At 34.4% G+C, this 24541-nt stretch overlaps 1 protein-coding gene across 1 annotated transcript in view; it reads right to left on the bottom strand.

Annotated features, from left to right (window-relative positions):
• Positions 1-24541, bottom strand: part of Esf1 (ESF1 nucleolar pre-rRNA processing protein homolog) — a 60703-nt gene that overhangs the window by 34978 nt on the left and 1184 nt on the right. The window contains exons 2-9 of the mRNA XM_020166626.2: positions 23560-24228; positions 16644-16996; positions 15445-15558; positions 13068-13168; positions 11713-11865; positions 9350-9464; positions 7679-7826; positions 371-529 (exon numbers count right to left, since the gene is read on the bottom strand). Of these exons, the coding sequence (XP_020022215.2) occupies positions 371-529; positions 7679-7826; positions 9350-9464; positions 11713-11865; positions 13068-13168; positions 15445-15558; positions 16644-16996; positions 23560-24187 (1771 nt within the window). The 5' untranslated portion in view covers positions 24188-24228. The remainder of the gene's footprint in view (positions 1-370; positions 530-7678; positions 7827-9349; positions 9465-11712; positions 11866-13067; positions 13169-15444; positions 15559-16643; positions 16997-23559; positions 24229-24541) is intronic.

Genomic DNA, 24541 nt, shown 5'->3' with positions numbered 1-24541 from the left:
AAATCTCATCAATTAAGGACTACCAGGGGTATGGGAGAAAAGACCACTTGTGTATTACATGTTTTGAAAAAAAAAAAAAAGTAATAATTTTAGAACATTTAGTGTCTGGATTCAATGTTATGTATTCTGAATTTAGGAATCAAACCAAAAAAAGGTCTACTTTTGTAAGTGAACAGAAATAATCTGTAGTTAGTTAATCAAGAGTGAGCTGATGAGTCTCAAATGAAGAGTTTAACTCCTCACTAAAATACTTCTGGACAAAAAGATTTTAAAAAATTTATGTCTCCAAAGAAGGGTTAGCTTCTTTATCTTTATATCTAAAACGCACTCAACACTGCCAAGAGAAAAAAAAAACAAGGAAACATCTTACCTGGAACCCACTTAATTTCCATTTCCATATCATTTTCTTTGCCTTTCTTTTCTTTTTCTTGAATAACTTGCAAGAGCTGTCTATATTTAGCAATTTGTTCTTCATCGTCCTTCTGAATTTTCTTTTTCCCATCTTCTTCTATATTGACTCCATCATCACCTCACACACACACACAAAAATCACATAAATTTAATATGCAGGAACAATTCATTTCTAACTCCAGTGTACAGTGCTCACAGTCTATTTCAATACCTTTCTAAAACATGTTGTCACAGACATACTGCAATCATGCAATATCAAAACTGAATGAAAGAGTTAGGTCTAGTATACAATAAAAATCAGTTGCAATGTAAGTTAGCACTGTCATAGCTGTATATTTGGGAATTATTTAAAAATAATTTTCCAATTACAAAAGATCTTTGGACTTTTCTCCTCTCCAAGGTACAAGACAGTAAGGATGGTATTTTTCATTCTTTGCCATCTAGCACAGTGGCTTTTCTTTTGTGTGTGTGTGGTGGAACTGGGGTTTGAACTCAGGGCCTTGTGCTTGCTAGGCAGGCAGAGTAGAGTGGCTTTAAAAGTTTTGTCCAGTTGGACATGGAAACTCATACCTGCAATCCTAGCTACACAGGAGGTAAAGATTGGGAAGACTGCAGTTTGAGGCCAGCAGAGGTAAAAAGTTAGATCCCACCTCAACCAATAAAAATTGGGTGTGGTGGTGTGCCCATCTTCGCAGCTATGGGGAAAGTGTAAATAGGAAGATCTCAGTCCAGGCTGACCTGGCATAAACTCAAGACCCTAATCAAAAAGTAAGTAAGGTAAAAAGGATTTGGGAGTATGGTTCAAGTGGTAGAGCACCTGCCAGCATGTGCAAGGCCCTGAGTTCAAAGTCTAGTATCACCCTCTAAAAACAACAACAACAACAAAATTCTGTTAAAGGGAGGCTGAATATTTTTGGAGTGAATATGACACACAGATTTAGCTATTCAGGCTGAAGAAAAGAAATAAAGGAAGTTGTTTATAACTCAGACCTAAAAAATACTAAACTCTTTCCATCTCATTGTGAAGAAGCATACTTTAAGGACCTTGTTCATACTTTAATGATAAAAATAAATTAGAAGTTAATTCAATTAATTTCACTGTGTGGAAAAATATTCAGATTTCTATTTTCTAGTTTTATAAAAGAAAGCTAGGATACAAAGGAACAGTGTAAAATTCATGGACAATATCAGAGAAAATGAATACATGAAGTTTGTTTGCTTTACATTTTCATTACAATTCTCCCAGTCGAAAACATGAACTAGAATCCTGGATTATAATGTAAAACATAGACTTGCTGAACTGACTAAATGTCCCCAGTTCAAAAGTAACATCATGAAGTCTATCTCTTTTAGAACCAATGACTAACTGTCACCAAAGTATCTGACATTACTAAGCATATAGCTGTGAAATGTCAGTTTTACACTGTCTTTATTCTTAAAAGAGGTGATACGGGGAAAAAAACAGGTTAATATATTTTTTGTCTAAATGAATAAAAAATGGTTGAGGACATTCTTTCCATCCTATCACACTGAAATATTTTTCACTCAAGCAGCTGAAGTTCATTTTTTTTTTTTTTTGCTGTTTGTGCTTTGTGTATTGTGCCACAATAATAGTGTTGGATGGAATTCTGTCATGAATCCCGTAATTCAATGGATAAAACATCAGGAACATATTAACAAATGGCAATGTATTTCTTTCTATTAAAAGCTTACTTCTGAAAACATAATTAGAAGCAAGCTCTTTCCAGGTTGAAATTTTAGTGGTAAGTCTCTGATGGCTTACTTTCAATTGATTTTTTTCCAGTACTAAAATTTTACTTTCTGAAGTTCTAAAATGTGCTTGTAGGTCTGTTTTTCCCCCAATTCAAGGACAATATTTTGTGAAAGCCTAAAAACTGTATAAGAAGTTAAAAAAATTCAAATAGTAAGCAACTCTTATAAACAATAATCAGGACATCCAGTGACTCTAAAGAATTCGAATATACTAATTATCAGAGGTACTATATTTCAGATGAAAGTAAGTTTGCAATCAATTAAAATACTGAAAAAAAGGGCATTCTTTAAAAAAACCTAGTAAGTAGTACAATTCAAATAAAAAGGCATTAATCTTTTAAAAGATGGCACAGGTAGTATGCTAAATGCTTTATGAACATCATTTCAATCTTTCCAGCCATACATCAGGCACTATTATGATCCTCATTTTGCAGCTACAGAAAGAAAAGAACAGAGTGCTTAGAAAACTTGGCTTGTGTTATTTCACTATGTGACAAAGTTAGGATTTTAAGACATTAGTCCAAAATTTTAAAAGGAATGCATTGACAAAATAATGCTAATTTATTCACAATGGTGATTTATTCATAATACTAGGTATCATAATGTCAACAGTATTATCTTAAAATTTAGTTCATTTTTCCCAAATCAAGGAATATCTATTTGAATAACTTAGAACCAGTTTTCACAAGTACACATAGAACATTATCTTTTTCCCTTTATTTTAGAGTTGAGAGTGAAGGAATACTATCTAGATTTTTTTTAGAAAAGTGGTAAATGTCTGTACAGGTATATAAATTTATCTTTTTCCATATCTACAGGGACAAGGACCACAAAAGCTATTTGAGAAAGACTCAGATGTTCCATGTACACTAAGAAATAAAATGTTCACTCAATTCTTCAATGCCAAAAATACTAACAAGCAACAGTTACTGAGCCCTTAAAAAAATGGTGAAGTCTTTTGTACCCAACATAACTACCACTGAGAATTAAGACTATTAAATAGTTAAGCAATTATGCGGTTTTATTAATATATGAAGCCTGAACAAATAAACTGGAATGATTAAACATGACTTTTCCATTCCATGTATGGAAAACTGTTCAAAAGTAGTAGTTTATGAAAAAAAAAAAAACCTAAAAAAAAAGAAGCACTGTCTTTAGCAGTCTAAAATAGTCAAAGTATCCCTATTTGCAGACGACATGATCCTATACTTAAGACCCAAAAAACTCCTAGACCCCATAAACAGCTTCAGAGATGTAGCAGGATACAAAATCAACTTACAAAAATCAGTAGCCTTTCTATACACCAACAATGAACAAATTGAGAAAGAATATGGAAAACAATTCCATTTACAATAACCTCAAAAATCAAATACCTAGGAATAAACTTAAAGGATATGAATGACCTCTACAAGGAGAGCTACAAACAACTGAAGAAAGAGGTCAAAGAAGACTACAGAAGATGGAAAGATCTCTCATGCTCATGGATTGGCAGAATCAACAAAGTAAAAATGGCTACTACTATCAAAAGCAATCTACATGTTCAATGCAATCCCCATCAAAATCCTAATGGCAATCATCACAGATATTGAAAAAATCTATCCTAACGTTCATTTGGAAACACAAGAGACTGCGAATAGCCAAGGCAATACTGAGCAAAAGGGGCAATGCTGGAGGTATCACAATACCTGACTTCAAACAATGCTACAGAGCCATAGCAATAAAAACAGCATGGTACTGGCACAAAAACAGATATGAAGACCAGTGGAACAGAATAGAGAACCCAGATATGAATCCACATAGCTACTCCCACCTTATTTTTGACAAAGGCGCCAAAAACATACAATATAGAAAAGACAGATTCTTTGACAAATTTTGCTGAGAAAAGTGGTTATCTGCCACTTTTCTAGAAACTAGATCCATGCCTGTCACTCTGTACCAGTATCAACTCAAGGTGGATTAAGGACCTTAATATCAGACCTTGCAGTTAGTACACGAAAGGGCAGGGAATACCCTGGTCTATAAACAATAGGTATCGGTAAAGGACTTCCCTCAGTAGAACTCCAGAAGCCCAGCAACTAAGAGAAAGGATGGACAAATGGGAGTACATGAAATTAAAAAGCTTTTGCACAACAAAAGAAATGGTCTCTAAACTGAAGAGAATACCCACAGAGGGGTAGAAAATATTTGCTAGCTATGCATCAGACAAAGGACTGATAACCAGAATATAAAGGGAGTTCAAAAAACTACACTCCCCCAAATTAATGAACCAATAAAGAAGTGGGCAACTGAACTAAACAGAACTTTCTCAAAGGAAGAAGTGCAAACAGTCAAAAAACACATGAAAAAATGTTCACCATCACTGGTCATAAAGGAAATGCAAATTAAAATCACACTAAGATTCCGACTCACTCCTGTTAGAATAGGTAGCATCAAGACCACCACCACTACCAAATGTTGGTGAGGATGCGCGCGTGGCGGGGGGAGGGGGGGTACAAGAAGGGGCAGGTACCCTCATATACTGCTGGTGGGAATCTAAGGTAGTACAACCACTTTGGAAAACAATATGGAGGCTTCTTATAAAACTAAACACAGATCTGCCATATGATCCAGCAATACGACTGCTAGGAATATGCCTGAAGGAATGCAACTCAAATTATTACAAAGGCACCTGCACATCCATGTTCACTGCAGCACTATTCGCAATAGCTAAGCTATGGAAACAGCCAAGATGCCCCACTACTGACGAATGGATTAAGAAAACATGGTATTTATATACAGTGGAATTTTATTCAGCTACAAAGAAGAATGAAGTTTTGTCATTTGCATGTAAATGGATGGAAATGGAAAACATCATCTCAAGTGAAGTTAGCCAGGTTCAGAAGGCCAAAAATTGCATGTTCTCCCTCAAATGTGGAATACAGACTTAAAACAAATGCAGTACTATTATTGGACATGGGTCACACACTAAGGGGAGAATGCACATGGGAGGAACAGGGAAAGGGAAGGAAACCTGTAACTTGAAAGTGGTTGATATGCTCACTGAAGAGGAGCAAATAAAGTAATCTTAAACTGGCACTTCCCACTATGGGAAGGGGACCAGAAAATAGCAAACAGGACTGGTAGAGATGAACCAATGTGGGTTGCATGGAAGCATCGCTAGGAATCTCTCTGTATAGCTATCTTTATCTCAAACTAGCAAAAATGCTTCATCTTTCTTATTATCTCCTATGTTTTATTTTCAACAAAATCAGAGAAGAGGGTGAACAGGTTCTGCCTGGAAGGAGTAGTGGGGTAGGGGGAAGGTGGCCCAAACAATGTATACACATGTAAGTAAATATAAAAATGATAAAATAAAAGAAAGAAAAAAAAACCCACAGTGATAAACTAATTATAGGATCTAAGCCTATAGTAATATGAAAGAAGTATTTCTGGGATTTATTTAATTTTCCACTAGGCTATAAAAATAATACATTATGCAAAAGGAAAAACAACAACAAAAAACCCATGAAAAGTGTTCAGTTATAAATAAAAAAAAAATTTACTTCTGCCAGGTACTTCAGACCAACTCTTCACTAATGTCAAGTTGGATGAGATATTTCAAAATCTTTTCAAAAGCTTCAAAGAGATTAAAAAAAGAAAGTTTCAAAGAACTGACAAGTTAGTGAAGAATAACCATGTCAAAATCAAGAACAGAATACCACAGGGATGACTCCAGTGTTTAAGACCTATTTTACCCTGGGAGCATTTCTTATTTCTTTATCCAGCTATGAACTCAATTGTAGCGTTGGCAGAATTTCAAGGGCCAAAAGGACAAAAGTTTAAAGGCCCACAAAAGGAGGCAATTTTAAATGGCATCCCCCATATTAAGCAATGATGTAAAGAAAGACACTCTCAGAAAAACCATCAACTCGAAGCAAACCAGCCCCCAAGCAGACTTTCCTCACCTGAAACCCGAAGTCACGTGGGTCTAGACTGAGACTTTCTTACGAAAGTTACCCTCTTTTCAAACATTAAACCAGCAGACAAAGTTAACTAGGCACAGTGGAAAAGAAGAGAAACATCTTGCAAAATAATAGAAACTGATCTGAAGATATATGAAGTACTGAAATTGACAGACTATAAAAACACACTTACAGTTTACAGAAATAAAAGATGTTTTAAAATTGTACCAAATATGAAACTATTAAAAAAAATACTGCTGACTTGAAAAACAGCCAAATATGACTTCTATAAGTGAAATATATAACAACCAAGATTAAGAATCCAATGGGTAGGTCTATTAGCAGATTTGATATTGCTGAAAAGGCAATTAGTAACTAGAAGATAGGTCAGAAGAAAATATCTAGACCACAGTACATAGAGAAAATAAATAAAAATGTAGAACAGAAATAGAGAAGATACAGTGAAAAGATCTAGCATATTTAACTGGAGTCCCAGAATGATAGGAGAGAAACTATCAAAACATAATGGCTGAGAATGACAATATTACAATACTAATAGATACTACTCTGCAAATTCAGTAAACCCCCAAGCTCAATAATAAAAAGAAAATTACTCTTAGAAACATCACAGTAAAATTACAGAATGATAGAAGCTTTAAAACAAAAAAGCTCCAGACAACCTTCAAAACATTTAAAAATGTTAAACAGCTGACTTCTCAAAAATACCAATGGAGTTAGAAGCTGATGGAGTATTATTTTCAGTGTGGGGAGTGGGGAGGAATGCCAACTTGGAATGCTTTTCAAATGAAAGCAAAGTAAGGAAATTTTAAGAGAAACAAAACCTCAAAAGAATTTGACACCTGAAAACACTTACTATAGGAAATTCTCAAGGATATACTTAAGGCAGAAGGAAAATGATCACAGACAGGTACGAAATTTAGAAAGAAAGAAACAGCCAAGGAAGGGGGCAGAGAATGAGGGGGAATATAAACAAAAGCAGTATAAGAAAGCAATATCACATCCTGTAAGGACTTAAAAATAGAAGTATAACACACAAAAATAGCATGCATGAAAATTATTTAAGGATTTCTACATTATCTGGGAGGGTAAAAAATTACTGTCTTTAGACTATGTTAAAGATGCAAGTTATAATTTCTACAATTTCAGCAACAGAAGCTCTACTTTCCAAACTAGTTTACAATGGAATGGTAAACAAAACAAAACAAAACAAATCAATCTACAAGATGCTATTTATTTAAAAAGGAGCATAATAGAGCATTTTATAAAGTTCACTAAAGACTGAAAATATATTGGTTGGGACAAGTTTAAAAGGACAAGCTTTCTGTTATGTCAGGGTTTTAAACTTTATGCTTAAAAAAATTTAGACTAAGAAGATACTTAAAAAAATTTTCAAGCACTATCTACAGATGTGTATAATACTATGCATATGAATATGCCTTGTACACAGCTGAAGAATTACGTTTGGGTCTTCCCTTTAAATTACTGCCAAAGACATATTCCTATTAACAAGTCACTAAAAGATTAATAAGTACCTTGTAGCTCCTCTTCTATTTCCTCTTCATCGTCACTAGAGGAAGCTAAGTAGGCTTGAAAATCCATGTCCAAAAGCTCTTCCTTTTTAAACTTTCTGTTGAGTGTTGTGATTCTTTCATGATCAGTTTCATCCCAAGTGATCTCCACCTTTCACCAATGAATGGGAAACACAGACACACACAGAAATGTCAACAACTCATATCTATTAAAGAATATATACTGATAACTTGGATGCTTAACAGTAAGCTGAAAAAGTTAAGACATACCAAAATAAATACATGAATGATATTATATGATTAATAAACAGTTTCCTAGTTGTGGAAAGGAATACACTTGTACCTTTCTTCTCCTAATTCTCTGCTACATGCAGGATACTCCATTACTGGAAGTAATAATGAGCGTGGATTGTGATAAAAAAAAAATAAGAAAAATGCACTGGTAAAAAAGTTAACACTATTACCAATCAGTGAAAACATGTTTTCATCTGGAGTTCTAATATGAGGCGAGAGCCACAAACTATATAAAATCTGTTGGTAAAGCAACACAGTCTCAGTGGGGTCAGTTTTCCAAAAATGACTGAGACATTGATAAGATATTGGTTAGAAGTATAGTAAACACCTATGATAGGCAAATTATGTATAACATGACTGGCAGGCTCCTGTCCTCTATATCAGCACCTATTCATACACAGGGTTCTGCTAAAGGTTTTATATTTACCACAGGATGGGTCCCAAGTCCTTTCCTCAGGCTAACTTCCCCAGATAGGACAACAAAATAGGCACCAATTAACCAAAGGATCCATAAAATCATTAACACTTAGAATTTCCAGCCAGTCATAGGATTCAGAATTATCCTTATCCTGGTAATTAAGACTAATCTGATAATCATAATACTGTTGCTGGAAGTAGAACAGATGATGATAATACAGCCAGGACTCATTCAGACTGGCTGGCTGGACAAGCTGGCTATGGTCAGTATTTAGTATTCAAAACAATACAACCTCACATTTTATGTGAATTACTGCATAATAGTAGGGTTTATTATGCTCAGTAATGAATCACTGCCACATAGTACCCACCACAGCACAGCAGGTGGCAAATATACTATCTTTGTCTGCCACTGGTCCCGTCTCAAAATAGCAGTCATTTGTCATAAAGGAAAGGTAAAGGAAACCAGAAAAATGTGCTCTTATTTGAAATTCTCACTACTTTGGCTTAACTATCATTTGAAGTAATCTGTTACTTCCTTCTCCTTGGTCCCTAGGCTATTAACAACTGCTATACTATCTATTAAAGAATCTAGTTGTTGAGGAAGGGGATGCTGGTGCTGGGGATTACACCTAGAGTCTCACACATGGGCAAGTGCTCTACCACTGAGCTACATCCCCATCCCCAAGGAATCTAGTTGAATAAGAGTGTGGAAAAAATAAAAGAAAAAAAAAAAAGAAAGAAACATTATCAGGTAATTAATTCAGGCTTAAAAGCATAACAAGAATTTGAAAATAGGTTCAAACAGATGCAGTAAATAATGCACATATACTTGTTTCATTTCTAGTTGTACTTGTGTATTAAAATTTTGAGTAACTTCCATATCTAAAGATGTTGTAAATAATGCACAAGATACTTCTTAAAGCAATAGAGCCCAGCTACACATTTTTAAAAGTTAAATACCGTTGATGTTCCCATCGCAGCAGATGTGAAATATTTTGGTTTATATGCTGTTAAATCCACTTCTGAGGCTACATCCTTGGGCTCATCATCAAAAGTAATATCATCTGGTATAAACCTAAGAGACAAAGAAAAAGTAAATTTATTTGAACATATGCTGCAATGATAAACAACCAGAGTTTAGATTCATTACTAATTAGTTGTGGTTTATACGTACATACCATACACAAGTTTCTACAGAGCACACATGTAGAAGAAGCAAACAATGTTAGAAATAATCTTCGCACAAAATTTCTGAAATTCATAAACTACAAATGTGAAATTCTTAAATCTGAGAGGACACTGTATAGACAGAAACACTGAATTAGCAGCCAGTTAATACAAGTCAAATACAAGAACGTGTGGATCCATCGTTTTTCAAAAAGATCTAGTCTCCTCACAGCCTACTCACTGGCTTGCTTAATGATATTCTGAAGAGCAAACAGAATTAATAATGGTAAGTGCTCTGAACTCAAAGTATCATACACATGCGGGTCTTGACTCAAGACCAAAAACAAACTTTTTTTTTTTGGCAGGTTTAAACCCAGGGCCAACCATTTGCCAGCTAGGTGTTCTACCACTTGAGCCATTCTAAGACCAAAAATCTTAACAATATTACCAACAATTTCATTTCACAAACAACTAGTTTTTAAGCGTAAATCAGCCACAGTGACTAACAAGTTTTAGCCCACTGAGCTAGGGAATGGAAAAAAAAATCTATGGTTATTATACTTAGGTTTATATATAATTTACATAGTAGATTGTTTATACACACACATACGCATTAAAGGCAAATACTGTATTATTTTATAAAAAATTATGTTTTGGTATTTAAACTCAGAGCTTTGTGACAGCAAAGCAGGCATTCTACTGCTTGAGGCACATCTCCAGTCCATGTTTTGGTATAAATGGATAAGTTTACATAATACACTTCTCTAGGTATACTTTTGCACAGACTTAATAGAAAAGAACCTCGAATCAACATTTTAAAATGCTTTCTTTTATATATATTTCGGGGTAGATGAAAAAAATGTTTCCACAGATAAATGAATGGCAGTAGAAAATTCAATTCTTTTTTCTGATGTTACATATGAGAAAAAAAAAGGGAGGTAATGTTTGTTCCTATGGCCGTTAACCTTATTTTATAGGTACCAAAGAGCTTGCTTTAACACTACATGGAAATGTCTCCAAAAGGAAATGAAATAAAATGATCCTGTAAACAAGTCAGCATGAATTTATGAAACACAAAGGGATAAAACACATTAGCAAATACTTGGTAACTACTATTTGAACATTCAAAACAAGAACCTCCTACTGAAATTGTTAACAGAAGAGAAGGAAATAGCTTGTCTGAAGAGATCATGCAGTTCTCATTGTATACTTAAGCATGCTTATAAAATCTTACCTCAAATTATAAATTCAATTTTTTATATTTTTCTACCAGTTTGAATATCTGTGAAGTGTGACAAACCAAAATGACTGTGAAATGATGCATTTTTCTATGAAATATTTCATTTTGAGAACAAAATCTCTAACGAATCTGAATACAAAGAAGTGGTTTCTATTCAATATGTCACAGTAAAATGGTTTACTGTGTTCAAAAGGACTAGGCTTATCATAAAATGGTACAGTAGTTCAGTTCCTATTTTCGTAGAATCGAAATTCATAACCATCTAAGGTTTTTCAGCTTTGGGTCAGTGAATCCTGAGCACATAAAAATAATCCCCAAGTCTGAAGACAATGACAGCAACAACATTCATTAACAAAGCAGCATTTATAACAGTGCTGTCCAATAGAACTTTCTATGATGATGGAAATAGTCTGTATCTGATCTGGCCAAAATTTGACCATTAAGTACTTGAAATGTTTCTACTGGAATGAGCAACAGAATTTCAAATTTTAGTTAAACAAATTACAATAATCAGATGTGACTAGTGGCTACAGTATTGGAGAGCACAGATCTAAAGCTACTTAGTCTATTAGCTAAGTCCACTGCCCCTACCTCAATGTCTTTTTTCAAGTTATCTCACCTGGGTCCTAGTTCTAAAAGAGTTTCAAAGAAATATCATTGCATATAACACATCATCTTTAAAAACACAGCCAACATTTTTGAAATGTTACCATAAACATGGTAATGATTCATGATTCATACATAATACTTTAGCATGTTCTTCTTCAGTCTCCTTCTTAGGAATGTTATTCCATATGATAGATCATCCAAAAGCAAATAATTATTTTAGACTATAAAACAATAGAGACCACTACCAGTTCAAGTATTTTATTTCTTATAATCATGTAATACTTTGGTAACACACACATAGGATTACCTTAGATCTATGAAAGAACAACTACTTTCGAATTCCAGGCCATCACAATCTTCATAAATTTTACTTGCTGTTTCAGGAGAATCACAGTCTACTACTGCGTAATAGTACTTCAGTCGTTTGAACTGATAATCTCTCAACTTTTCTCTAGAGGTCCTGAGGGGAGAAAATCTCATTAAACTCACTTGTACAGAAACAGGGAAATATATTTCCCTTTATAAAGTTAACCTAGATTCAATTCCCAGCGTGGCATAAATAAGTAAATAAATAAATAAATATACTACAAGCTAGCCTTCACTCTTTTCCTCATGACTTAGCCTTTATGAACATTAAATACTTAAATAAGGTCAATTTATTATTCTCTCAAGGTTCAGATTTTGGTATTTGGACTAGAATTAAGTATCTAGAAAAGGAAAGTGAGAGAATTACATATACTTATCTATGATCTTATTTCTTAGAATAGTTGTTTTATTTATTTATTTTTGCTTCTTTTTCTACCACACACAGCAGTCTCAAGTAAAACCACTGGACCAGAACACTGTATTATAGATATGTCAAGCTGGAGGTGTGGCTCAACTGGTAGAGCATCTGCCTGGCAAGTCTAAGGCCCTGAGTTCAAACCCCCAGTACTGCCAAAAAAAAAAAATCACAAAAAATGAAAACATTTATAAAGTATCATTAGAACCAATTCTTTCTTTCTTTCTTTTTTTTTGTAGTGCTGGGGATTAAACCCAGGGCCTTGTGCATGGAAGGCAAGTACTCTACCACTGAGCCACATCCCCAAGTTGCAATTATTTCTAATTACAAAGAAATTCTCAACCATACAAAATGTTTGCTCCAGATTCATTTGTCCTTAAATCTAAATATAGTTGTAACTTTAACTTCACTTAGGTACCATAAATACTTTGAAGATCTTCTTCATCTGTCTCTCTTCCAATCAATCTAGTTAATCATAATTTTTATTACATGTACAGATAGCTCCACCTAGTGGCTTAAAAGCTTTCTTAAATTTTTTTCTGTTCTGCACTATGATGTTAAAAGAACCTCGTTATTCCTTCATTTTTAAAATTTAATCCTCAAGTGAGGAAGAAAATCAAAACTAATTCAGAGCAACAAGGGTGAGAGAACCCTAAATTAGTTTAATCATAAAATGTTTTACAAAAACACAGTAATTATTTTCAATATATAAATATATACAGAACTGTAGGAATAGTGTGCCACTCTGATATACTGTTTTGTAACCTGTTTGTCCATAAATGGCATTAGTGTAAACTTTAGCCCTATTAAGATAAGCAGAATTCTGAATTAGTGACATAAATTTATGAGGTTTAGTTTTATGTTCTATTGTGACTCAATACCAGTCCTTTTCAGGGGCATCTTCAGGAATACTTAATAACTCTACTGGTCCTTGAACTTGTTCTTCCTTCATCCTCTCCTTTCCAAACTCCGAAGGATATATCTAAACACAGAAAATAAAGTTGGTACAATTTATACGTTACTTTTCCATAAAGTCACAAACAACTCCATGAAAACAACTCAACTTCATGAAGGTAAAACTCACTACAGAAGGTAAAGCACCCTGAGCAACTTCCTTTAAAATAAATTACTTTGGCTAGAGTAACAGATACGGGATTTTGGAACAAAAACAGAGCATCTCCTTTATGTGCTACTCACATCAATATGGTTCTGGAATCCAAAGGAAAAATTAAGAAAAGTAAGACAAGACTCTAAACTCAGGGAACTATGAATGTAAACACACATTAAAAAAAGAAGACTGGATTAAATAGTTTACATGAAATATACCAAAATAAATACATAAAACATAACAAAACTGATTTTATAATATCTGATTTACTTCTCTCTAGTTGTACTATTTATCCAATGCTTTTTTAAAAGAGATTCTTCAAATAGAAATGCACAGAACCGATAATCTTACCATACAGATTAGTCTTGGTATAAGAAATTCGATTTGGCATTTTTTGAGATAAGAAATGCAATTACGTTAATTTACATTGTTCAATATTGCTGAGATTAATATACATATTATTTTTTGAGTTGTCTTGAAATATGCAATTTATCAACAAGAGCATGAGTTTTTCTTACTGAGCTTTATATAACAGGTTGATATAGAAGTTTATATATATATATGTATATATATATTCATATAGGTTGATTCTTTGTTTTTATATTTACTTATTTTCTTGCTGGGTTTAGAAATTCTGAGTTACTCATCCTTGAATTAAAATACCATTTTTTAAAATTCTGCTTCTGTGTTTTGATTTTCAATTTTTTCTCTTTGGTTTCACTCTGGAGTTTATCTTGGCCTATTATAAGGTAAAGCTCTAAACTAAGTTTTCTACCAAGTGATTTGTCCATTTGTTCCAACAACACATATTCCTGATTTTTATTTTGATCTAAATAATCATACCAATCATCTATCTATTCTGGTTCATGAATTTGTCCTATTTTCTTCCAAAACTGTGTATTCTTATAGCATCATAAGATGTTGTTTATACAGCTAGTGTAGCTGGTAAGGTGAGTCCTTTTTTTTTTTTTTTTCTTTTCTTTTCAGCGGGACTGGGGTTTGAACTTAGGGCTTCACACTTACAAAGCACGTGCTCTTCTGCTTGAGGCACACCTCCAGTCCAGTTTTTTGGAGCTGGTGTCTGGTGAACTCTTTATCTCTTAATCCTCCCAATATCAGCTTCTCTCTCTCTGTCTCGGCAGTACTGGAGTCTGAATTTGGGGCCTCACATTTGCTAGGCAGATGCTTTACCATTTCAGCCACACCTCCAGCCCAATATAGGCATGATTTCTCAAGAATTTATTAGTTAATCTTGTTTATTCTTTTAGATAATACCAGTATACTTTCTCTTAACTTTCACTTGAACTGGGAATTTTGTTAGCAACTATAAATGAACTATAGAACTGAAGTTTTAAAATATTTAAATAGAATAATAATAACAGAGCTGTTTCAGGAGGTGTATTTAAGTGTTTTTCATGTAATCCTCACAACCATTATAGAAAATACTATTGTTATATGCATTTGTCACATGAAAAACACATGTGTGACATTAAATAAATACCCAAGATCACATAGCACTCATGAGACTCAACATTCAAACATATGCCCATATCATAACGCAAAGCCTGGATTCTTAATCATTATGCAGGCTTGAAATATGGTGTCTCAAAATTTATACAAGTTGTTCAAACTTGCAAGGATTATAGGTTTACTTCATATAGGTCCTATGTGTATTTTAAGATAATTCCCAAGGACTTCATGTGTTTTGTTGCTAATGTAATCAGGAATATTTTTTAATTGGTTGATGCCCCTTAATATTTATCTTACACCTTGCCCTTTTAGGCATTTTGCATTTTGGTTTTTTTGTTTGTTTGTTTGAGACAGAGTTTTGCTTTGTAGCTCAGGCTGTCCTCAAACTTGTGATCCTTGTACCTCAGCCTTCCCAGTGCTGAGACTACAGGCATGTGCTACCACACCTGACTTTCTTTGGAGTTTGAAAGTATACACAATCATATAACCCTTTAATAATTTTACTTCTTGTCTAATACTTATACATTACACCAGCTTCATGCTCACTTGTACTGAACAATTTCGAGATTATTTCTTCAAAAGGAAAGCCAATCAAAGTTTCTTAAGTCATTAAAAAAAAAAAGTAAGAATAAACTTAGAATGCCTAGAAATATTTACTTCAAAATGAACTCAATCCTCACCTTTACAGAAAATACAACGCCTCCTTTGGGCTTAAATGAATTGAACAGAGCCAGTAAATCTTTTGCTTTTAGTCTATCCCAGTCCATGTTGCAAACTGCCAATCGATGTGTAATCTGAGAAAGGAATAGGATTAAACATTATACATCTACATCATTTTCAATGTTTCAAAAATAAGGATTAAAAAAAGCAAAAATTTCATTTCTTTTTTCTTTCTTTTGCAAAATTGGAGAACAGGAGAACGGAATAGGTCCTGTCTGGGGGGTTTGATACCAGCCGGAAGGGGAAGGAGGTGGGGAAATGGTAAAGGAGGGTGAATATGGTGCAAATACTGTGTATAGATGAAAGTAAACAGAAAAAAGATATCTGTTGAAACTATTTCTCAAATGGGGAGGAGTGGGGGATAAAGGAGAATGGTGGAGAAGATGAATTCAAGTATGATATATTTGATATTTGTAACAATCTTTGTAAATGCCACAATGTACCCAGCACAACAATAAAATAAAATATAAAAAAAAATATAGTTGGGGAACCAAGTTTGGAAATTCTCAGTATAGTAGTTTTCTAAGAGATTTTCACATATAAAAGAGAACTTCGAATGAGTAAAACAATAACAAAACTGTAAGATAAGCACTTTCTCTTGCTTGGTTCTTGATTCAGAACATGACCATGAGCTGATTTTTTACCTACTGCATTTGTTAAGCTTGTCTGCCACCATGCTTGGTTGGAAAGTTATGCTTACCTCTACTACTTCCCAAGGTTCAGTAGAAACAAATATGAACTACTGACTAGAACAAGTATTTTCTAAAAATTTCACATGACTTTTTAATTACTTGTGTAGAACTTCTCTTATTTGCTTCAACAGACAAACATATTCTATATCAATAAGTTTTAATCAGACTCTTACAGAATAGTATTACCAGAGGCTCAGTACATGGCTCAGTGACAGCAAAAGAAAACAACTCCCCACACCGCCCCCCCCAAGTACTTTTTACTCCATTTTATTTTATTATTTTATTATTTTATTATTTATAAGTTTTGTGGTGTAGGGTCTTGCACATGCCAGGCAAGCATTCAACCACTGAATTACAACTCCAGCCCCTTCTCACTAAATTAAGTGACACTAAATTAATGACACCAATCAGACCACCCATAAAAGTAAATTGTACTATGTTACAAGCAACCTCATTCAAAACTGTACCTCATCAGCCCGAGGAGCATCTTTATCTAATTCTCTCCAAGCATGCTCAAAGCCAGGTTCTTCTGGAAATAAATCTGCCAAATCATCTTCATCTTCAGAACTTGTTTCTATATTTCCTTTACCTCTTGCAAGATCAGGGCCGCTGTCACTTTCATCATCATCTTCGCTATCTCCATCTTCCTCTTCATCATCTTCATTTTCATCATCATCAGCTGAAGCTTTATCAACATTTATGATTTCATCTCCAGATTCCTCATCAGTTTCTGTTTCATTAACACTGTCTGAATCTTCCTCCAGAGCATTTTTGTCAAACATTTTACCATCACTGTCTCTTGCTATTCTGAATGGAACCACTACAAAATGTTAAGGTGGAGAAATGTACACACTCAATTAAAATGAATCCAAATTATTTTTAACATTAGATCCAGTGAAAATTCTATGAAACAGAGAAAGGAAATATAAATTCAGTTAAATTCATGCTTAACCAAGTTATTTTTAGAGAAACCGTAATGTGAACCCAGATTGTGCAAGTATATTCATGCATTCATTCAATATTTATAGGGTACTTGCTATGTGCTAGGTGCTCGATATGCCATTGTTAGCAAGAGAAAAGTATTCAGTGCTCTCAGTTAACTTTTATTTAAGGGCTGGTGGAGAGGCACAAGTGGTACACTACCTGCCTGGCAAGCATGAGGCCCTGAGTTCAACCCCCAGTACTGTCCAAAACAAGCAAACAAAAACAAAACAAAGAACATAAAATTTCAACTTCAAGTTGAATGAAGTTAATATGCCAGATATCAATCAAATAAAACCAGTCAAATCAATATGCACACAAAAAAATGAAATTACAACTAGGATAGGTTCTAAGAAGGAACCTTACATCATGCTAAGAGTAGGAATTTCCAAGTGCATGACAAGCAGCTACCAAGAGTGAACAGGAGTTAAAGTAGTCAAAGTTAGATGAATACAAGAGGGAAATTTGTGTGTGTCAGGGGAGGTGGCACAAACGATGTATACACATGTCAGTAAATGTAAAATTGATAAAATAAAAGGAGAAAAGAAAAAGAGGGAAATTTGTTCTAAACAAAAAGGAAATCATCTGAAAAGATCTGCCAACTAGAAGCCAACAATCAAGTCTGGATTGCAGAGAGCAAGGAGTCAAGTAAACAAATGGATCTGAAGAGTTAAACAGGAGTCATGACATGCAAAAACTATGTAGAGGGATGGACTTTTTCATAAATGCAATGGGAAACCACTACTATGTTTCCAAAAGCAGGACATCATCATATTTGTATATTGAGGCTATCTGAACTATACTGTAAAAAAAAAAAAAAAAAAAAACTGGAGGAGTAAAGATTGAATGTGAATGCAGCAATCAAAAGGATAGTACAGAACTCTAGGCAAGAAATGAAGGGAGCACTAGTTTGGTGGCAGTATAGATTTAAAGAATTGAGAAGATTTCAGAGCCAAGAGGAAAAACCAATAGTAATCAATAACAGTGGTATTTGCTAGGGGCAACAAAAGTACTACAAGTGTCAAGATGAGTCCTTTATCTTGCAGAGTCAGCTAGTTAGCAAGCTAGCTAGATGGATGGATAGATGAATAAGAAACACTGGAAAAGGACTGGTTTGGTGGAGGGAAGCTAGGAATTCAGTTTGGGATAAGCTGAATTCAAAGTGCCTCTGAGTCATCATCAGAGCTGAGACAACATCAGCTGGCATAGTGGTTCAAGTGGTAAAGTGCCTTCTTACGAAGTGTGAAGTCCTGAATTCAAATCCTAGTAACACCAAAAAAAGAGAGAGAAAATACCAAAAAAGCTGTTGGCTATGAAAAACACACCTCAGAAGTGTGGGTTGGAAGTAAAATTTATTACTCATTCATATGTAGTTGACAACAGAAGCTGGGATATGAGTGAGATCACCTACAAAGACAGAGAAATAACAACTTTTCTGCTAACACTTGATTTTTGTAATTATTAGCTAGGGTTAGCAATACACCAGGAAAGACTGTTTTTATTTAAATAGAACTTTTTTTTAGCACTTGTCTCTGAAAGGGCTCATGCTCTACTTCTGAAAGCAATTGTATGGTTCTATTTATAGTGTGTGGATATACATTTTATTTATGTTTAAGTTGGTGCTTGTATTTCTGCTTACAGGTTCTCAGCTTGGAGAATTAAAAGCAAATTTAGCTGGGCAAGATGGCTCAAGCCTGTAATCTTAGCTACTTTGAAAGCAAAGAATGGAAGGATCACGGTTAGAGGCCAGCTCAGGGACAAAGTTAAGGAGATCCCATTTAAATCAATGAAAACCTAAGCATAGTGATGCACACCTGTCATTCCAGTTACCTAGGGAAGCACAAATAGGAGGATCATGGTCCAAAAACCAGGTGCCAGTAGCCCACACCTGTAATTCTAGCTACTTGAAGGCTGAAATAGGGAGGATCATAGTTCAAAGCCAGCCTCGGCAAATACTTCAAGAGACCCCCCCCCCAATCTCCAAAACAGCTAGAGCAAAATGGACTGAAGTGGTAGAGGGCCTACTTTGCACACTTGAAGGCCTGAGTTCAAACCCCAGTCTCACCAAAAAATAACAAATAAATAAATAACCAAAAAGCAGAAATGGGTAAGGGGCATGCCTAAACGGTAGAGCATCTGCCTAGCAAGCATGAGGTCCTGAGTTCAAATCCCAGTACTGCCAAATAAATTAAATAAAAACAAATTTACAAGACTTAGAATGAAACTTGTTTCTCTTAATCCTATAATCATAAATACTCATTCATTGACCAAATATTTACTGAGTAAATATTATCCACTATGTGTAAAACACTGAGTTAGGGAAAGAGAAAAGAGAGATGATTTATAACATGATCCCATGCCCTTGATGGTTTATTAAACAAAAGGAAATTGTTTATTAACTTATGAACCTATGTTCTAAAGCACATGGAGACATTTAAATTTGTCTTCAGGGAGGAATTTATAGTAAGGAAGATTTTGTATAAATATCATTTGACTTAAGACTAGTTAAATGAAAAGGCATTTTGTTAAGAGAGAAAGTAGGAATAGGCTTTGTCTTAGTACCCCAAAGTGAGGAGTAATAAAAAAATAAGTAGCCAGTAATGTGAAAAAGCAAAATAAGGCATTATCATAAGCTCAAGGATCATAAAAGCACAACAGTGAAAAAAGTTACTATGAGATAAGCAGCAGAATTCACTTTTAAGCAACTTAGAAATAACACCTTGTACACCAGCTCTATCGAGTATTGCAATGTTTCTCAAACATCAATTACCAGTTTTATGATTTCTGCTAACCACTGATATTTTTCATCAAATTAAAAGATTAGCTTTCTTCTAAACAATATTCCTCATGTCAGAGAAATGACATTATTATTTCCTAAGATGTTGAAATAAATAACCATTAATATAAAAAAGTTTAAGTATTGCTTAACATCTCACATACGACAATGGTATGCGTAGCACACACTTTGGCTTGTATAACACACTGATGCAAGGGAGACTTTGAAGATTATTTTAATATTTCTGACCATATCAACCACATTCAGAGTATTTATTGAATATCTGCTGAGAGCTCACAATGTACAAAGCTTTATATTAGATAAAATAGGGTTACAAAAGTAAGTAACTGCATCTATTCTTAGACAGTACTGCTCTAGTAGTAATTGTAGATACTACTTATCAAGGTCCTTTTCAAAAACCTTTTTTTTCCCTCCTGGTACTGGGGATTGAATTCAGTACTTGCCTTGGCATATGCTAGGCAAGTATTCTAGCATTTGAGCTATAGCCCTGCCCCCTGCCCTTTTGGTTTTTGTTTTGTTTCTTTTCTTTTTTTTTTGGTGGCACTGGGGTTTGAATTCAGGGCCTCATGCTTGTTAGGCAAGTGCTTTACTACTTCAGCCACTCCTCCAGCCCTTGTTTTGTTTCTGATAGAACCTTGCACTAACCTTTTCCCAGGATGGCCTCAAACTCCCAATCTTCCTGCCTCTACCTCCAAAGCAGCTGGATTTTAGGTGTGTACCACCAAGTATTTGGCAGTACTTGGGTTTGAACTCAGGGTCTCACACTTGCTAGGAAGGCACTTTAGCACTTGAGCCACTCTGCCAGTTGTTTTATGTTATATATTTTAGAAAGGATCTCAGGAACTATTTGCCTAGGCTGGCTTCAAACCGACATTCTCCTGATCTCCTAAGTACCTGGTATTACAAGCATAAGCCACTGGTGCCTGATCACCATACTTCTTAAAAAACATTTTTCTCCCTAATTATAAGTGTAATGAATGCCTGTTGAAAAAAAATGAAAATAATAAAGACCAGTAATTTGTCAGAAATAACAGGTATTTTAAATACAACCTGCCTTTTTTTTTTGGAGGTAGTGATACAGAGTTTGAACTCAGAGCCTCTCACTTGCTAGGTAGGTGCTCTATCACTTGAGCCACACATCCAGCTCTTCTTGCTTTACTTATTTTTCAGATAGGGTCTTGCATTTTTCGCATGGTAGACTTCAAGCCTCTTACTTACATAGCTGGGATTACAGGCATTAGCACCATGTCCAGGCTCACCTAAATTTGTTTTCTATGATTTAACCACTAATTTTTTTTTTTTTTTTTGGTAGGACTGGGGTTTGAACTTAGGCCTTCGAATTTGCAAAACAGGCACTCTACTGCTTGAGCCACACCTTTAGTTCATTTTGCTCTGGCTACTTTTGGATATGGGGGTCTCATGAACTATTTGTCCAGGCTGGCCTTGAACCATGATCCTCCCATGATCTCAGCCTCCCAAGTAGCTAAGATTACAGGTATGAGCCACCAGTGCCTGTTCTTTTAAAAAAAGTAGCTGATCACATAATTTCTGCTATTTTGTAACCTATTTTTAAAACTTCATATATCACAGATGCATTATAGTAACTTATTTAATCAATTCCTTAGTTATTTAGGTTACCATTTTTAATTTTAAAAATAATCATTAATTTAAAAAATAATGCTGCAATTCACATTCTTTGTACTTATCCAAGTATTTACTTAAATTCTTAGGAGTGCAAGTGCTGGCCCTGAATATTTTATGACAACTCATATTACTTTTAAATCACTTTAACCTGTTTATTAATGTATTTTCATTTCTCAGTTATTGAGAAAATTAAATAAGAAAATGTAAAACGATCCTGTAAAATCAATTCAAAGGATTACACAGATATTACATCAATCCAGTGCCCTAAATCAAATGGAACTTCAAGGATGCTAGGCTAACTTCCCTCACACACTCAGCATCAAATTAACACTGCTGCTAGTCCTAGTCCAATCTTATTCTTCAAGTTCAGTAACTAAATTCCTATCCCTTTTCTCCCTATATCTCATGAGGTTTGTTGTCTGTTCCCATTACAAATGTCACGGGAGCTGATCCAGACCCCTTATTCTCTGTTATTTAGATTTCTATATACTGCTGTCCTTTCTACTGTCCCAATGGGATCTCTGTCTGTTAAGACCTCTCTCTGCCTTTTCCTACTGACTATCTTATTGGGTCCTATAATCACAACCAGCTTCTGTCTGACTCACCTGAACTACCAATTTGCAATTACACCATCAACTATAAGCAACATCAACACTTAACATTTCCTGCTGCCAGAGGTAACACAAAATTTTAATAAACTTAGTTATGTAAATCCAAACAAGAGCCAGGTGTTTCTGACCTACTTCCAAACAGTCATTTCTATCTCTATTACTCACTCACCTCCTCAAGACCTTATCATTTAGTCAAATGGGACCACTGATCTCTTCTGAAATGCCCAATCACAACTTTGCTCAAAAAGTTCTTTGCATGTAGAACAGCCTGGTTCTCAAACTTAATTTTTTTCCACACCCCAATCAAAATACTCCATCCCCTAAAAATTTTTCTGATTACATCTTTAGTGACCCTCTTCTGAAATTCCTTAATGCTCTGTTAAAAATTTTATGGCACTTATTGTTACTCTACTTTGTATTATGGTTCTTTCTTCCACTTTAGATCCATGCTGTCCAATACTATACCTAGCACTAAGTGACAATGTAGCACTTTAAACAGGACTCATCCAACTTGAGATTAAAACAAAAATGGGATGTAAAATGTTAATAATTTAAAAATATTGACTATATTGAAATAAAATTTGGATATACTGGGTTAAACAAATACACAAATTAATTTCACCTGCTTCTTACTTTATAATGTGGCTACTAGAAAATTCAAAATTACCCATTTCTATTGGACAGTGCTACTTTAGACCAGGGCCACTGCACAGAGTTTAGCAGGCTGTAATATGTACAAGGTATATACAAAGGGGCAGGAAGGGTTGAAATCTAAGCAGTTTTCACTCATCGAGACTTGCATCCTTCAGAGAGTGCTGTGTCTGCTCAAGGGAAAACAATTTGTTGTTTTACTGTAAAGTGTCTCAGCAAACTGTGAATCCCAGACAGCTCCACGTGATGGGAGGTCATACCACTTTCTAATTTGCACAAAGGCATACTATAAGCTGCAATAGTTCTGAGCTGGGGAACAATGCCTTAGTCATATTTCGTCTAGTACATACTAGTCACTAAGTAAGTAGCTGAATGAATAATGAATGAGTACCCAGCTCTACTTACCTTCTTCAGACACATCTCTTCTTATCATGTGATAACAACATATAACACTTTCCCTGGTTAAAGAATATAGTTCTCACTAATGCCCACAAATTAATAATCATTGAGATTCAACTCATGTCTTCTAGCACCAAATAAAAAATAATCATGGTATGTTTTCATAGTTTTATATTTCTAAATAGCATTTGACCAATTCTGGACATGCAGTGAAAATAATTATTAATATGTTTAATTAAAAAAAGTGAATATAAAAATAATACTGTAATACCAAAGAATCACTAATTATTTCCAACCAACCTGATTGCTTTTCTCTTTTTGTCTTAGAATAGTTGGTCTTGGGAGATTTCACAGCTTCGGAAGTACCTGAGTCTACTGTCCTTATTTTTCCTTTGGAAAAATAATCTATACTTTGTTCAATGATATTTCTTTTCTCTTTTGCACTTTTTTGTGTACATTCTTCACTATCCTTCTTGGGACTTTTTTCAGAATCTATCTTCTTAGATTTACATAAGTTTTTCTTGTTCTGAGTTTTTTTAGAATTATCTAAATCATTTTTATGTCCAGAATCTTTTTGATCAATTTTCTTGGTTTCTTTCTTTTTCCCTTCTATCATATTTTTTGAGTTTTTTTCATTTTTGGTCTGGGTTTTATTCTGGTCCAGCACTGTGTCATCTTCATCAGAAAGATCAGAATCAGAATCTGAAAGTTCATAGAAACGTTTCAAGTCCTCTGTAGTGCTGTGGTTGATAGGGCGCCCTCTTTTATCAACAGCATAACTCAATTTGAACTTTTTGTCATGAAACATGGCTCTAAATCTCTTGTCAATTTTGACTTTTCGATCCTTTTCCGGAATTTCCCAAAATCTGGGGTCCTTTGAAACTCGTCTAAATCGCTGGTCACTCATTATTTCTTGTTTGGATGACATCTTTAAAGTTTTATTGAAGAAATAGTCAAAGAAAGCAAATACTAGAAAATAAGTGTTAAAATAATTAAAGATTAATAATAGTGTTTTAGAAAACACATTAATTCACCATACATTCTAAGTTAAATGTACATAAAGGTAACTTAAATCTAAATTCATCTCCCCAACTTATTCTGGGTCAAATGCAGAAAAGCAAAAAGAACAGCAAAATATGTTCTTTCCTTTACAGATCATCTAGAGAAATAAAAAAAAAGGAAACAAAGAAGCACCCCAGGGTTTTATGGAGGCCACATGTTCAGAAGACCACTGCACTCACTTGGAATTTCTGTATTTCTAGCTATATGTGCTACAAGTTAA

Source organism: Castor canadensis, chromosome 5, assembly GCF_047511655.1.
Source record: "Castor canadensis chromosome 5, mCasCan1.hap1v2, whole genome shotgun sequence".
Taxonomy (NCBI): Eukaryota; Metazoa; Chordata; class Mammalia; order Rodentia; family Castoridae; genus Castor; species Castor canadensis.
Note: the sequence above shows the minus strand (reverse complement) of the source record. Positions and strands in the feature narration are given on the sequence as shown.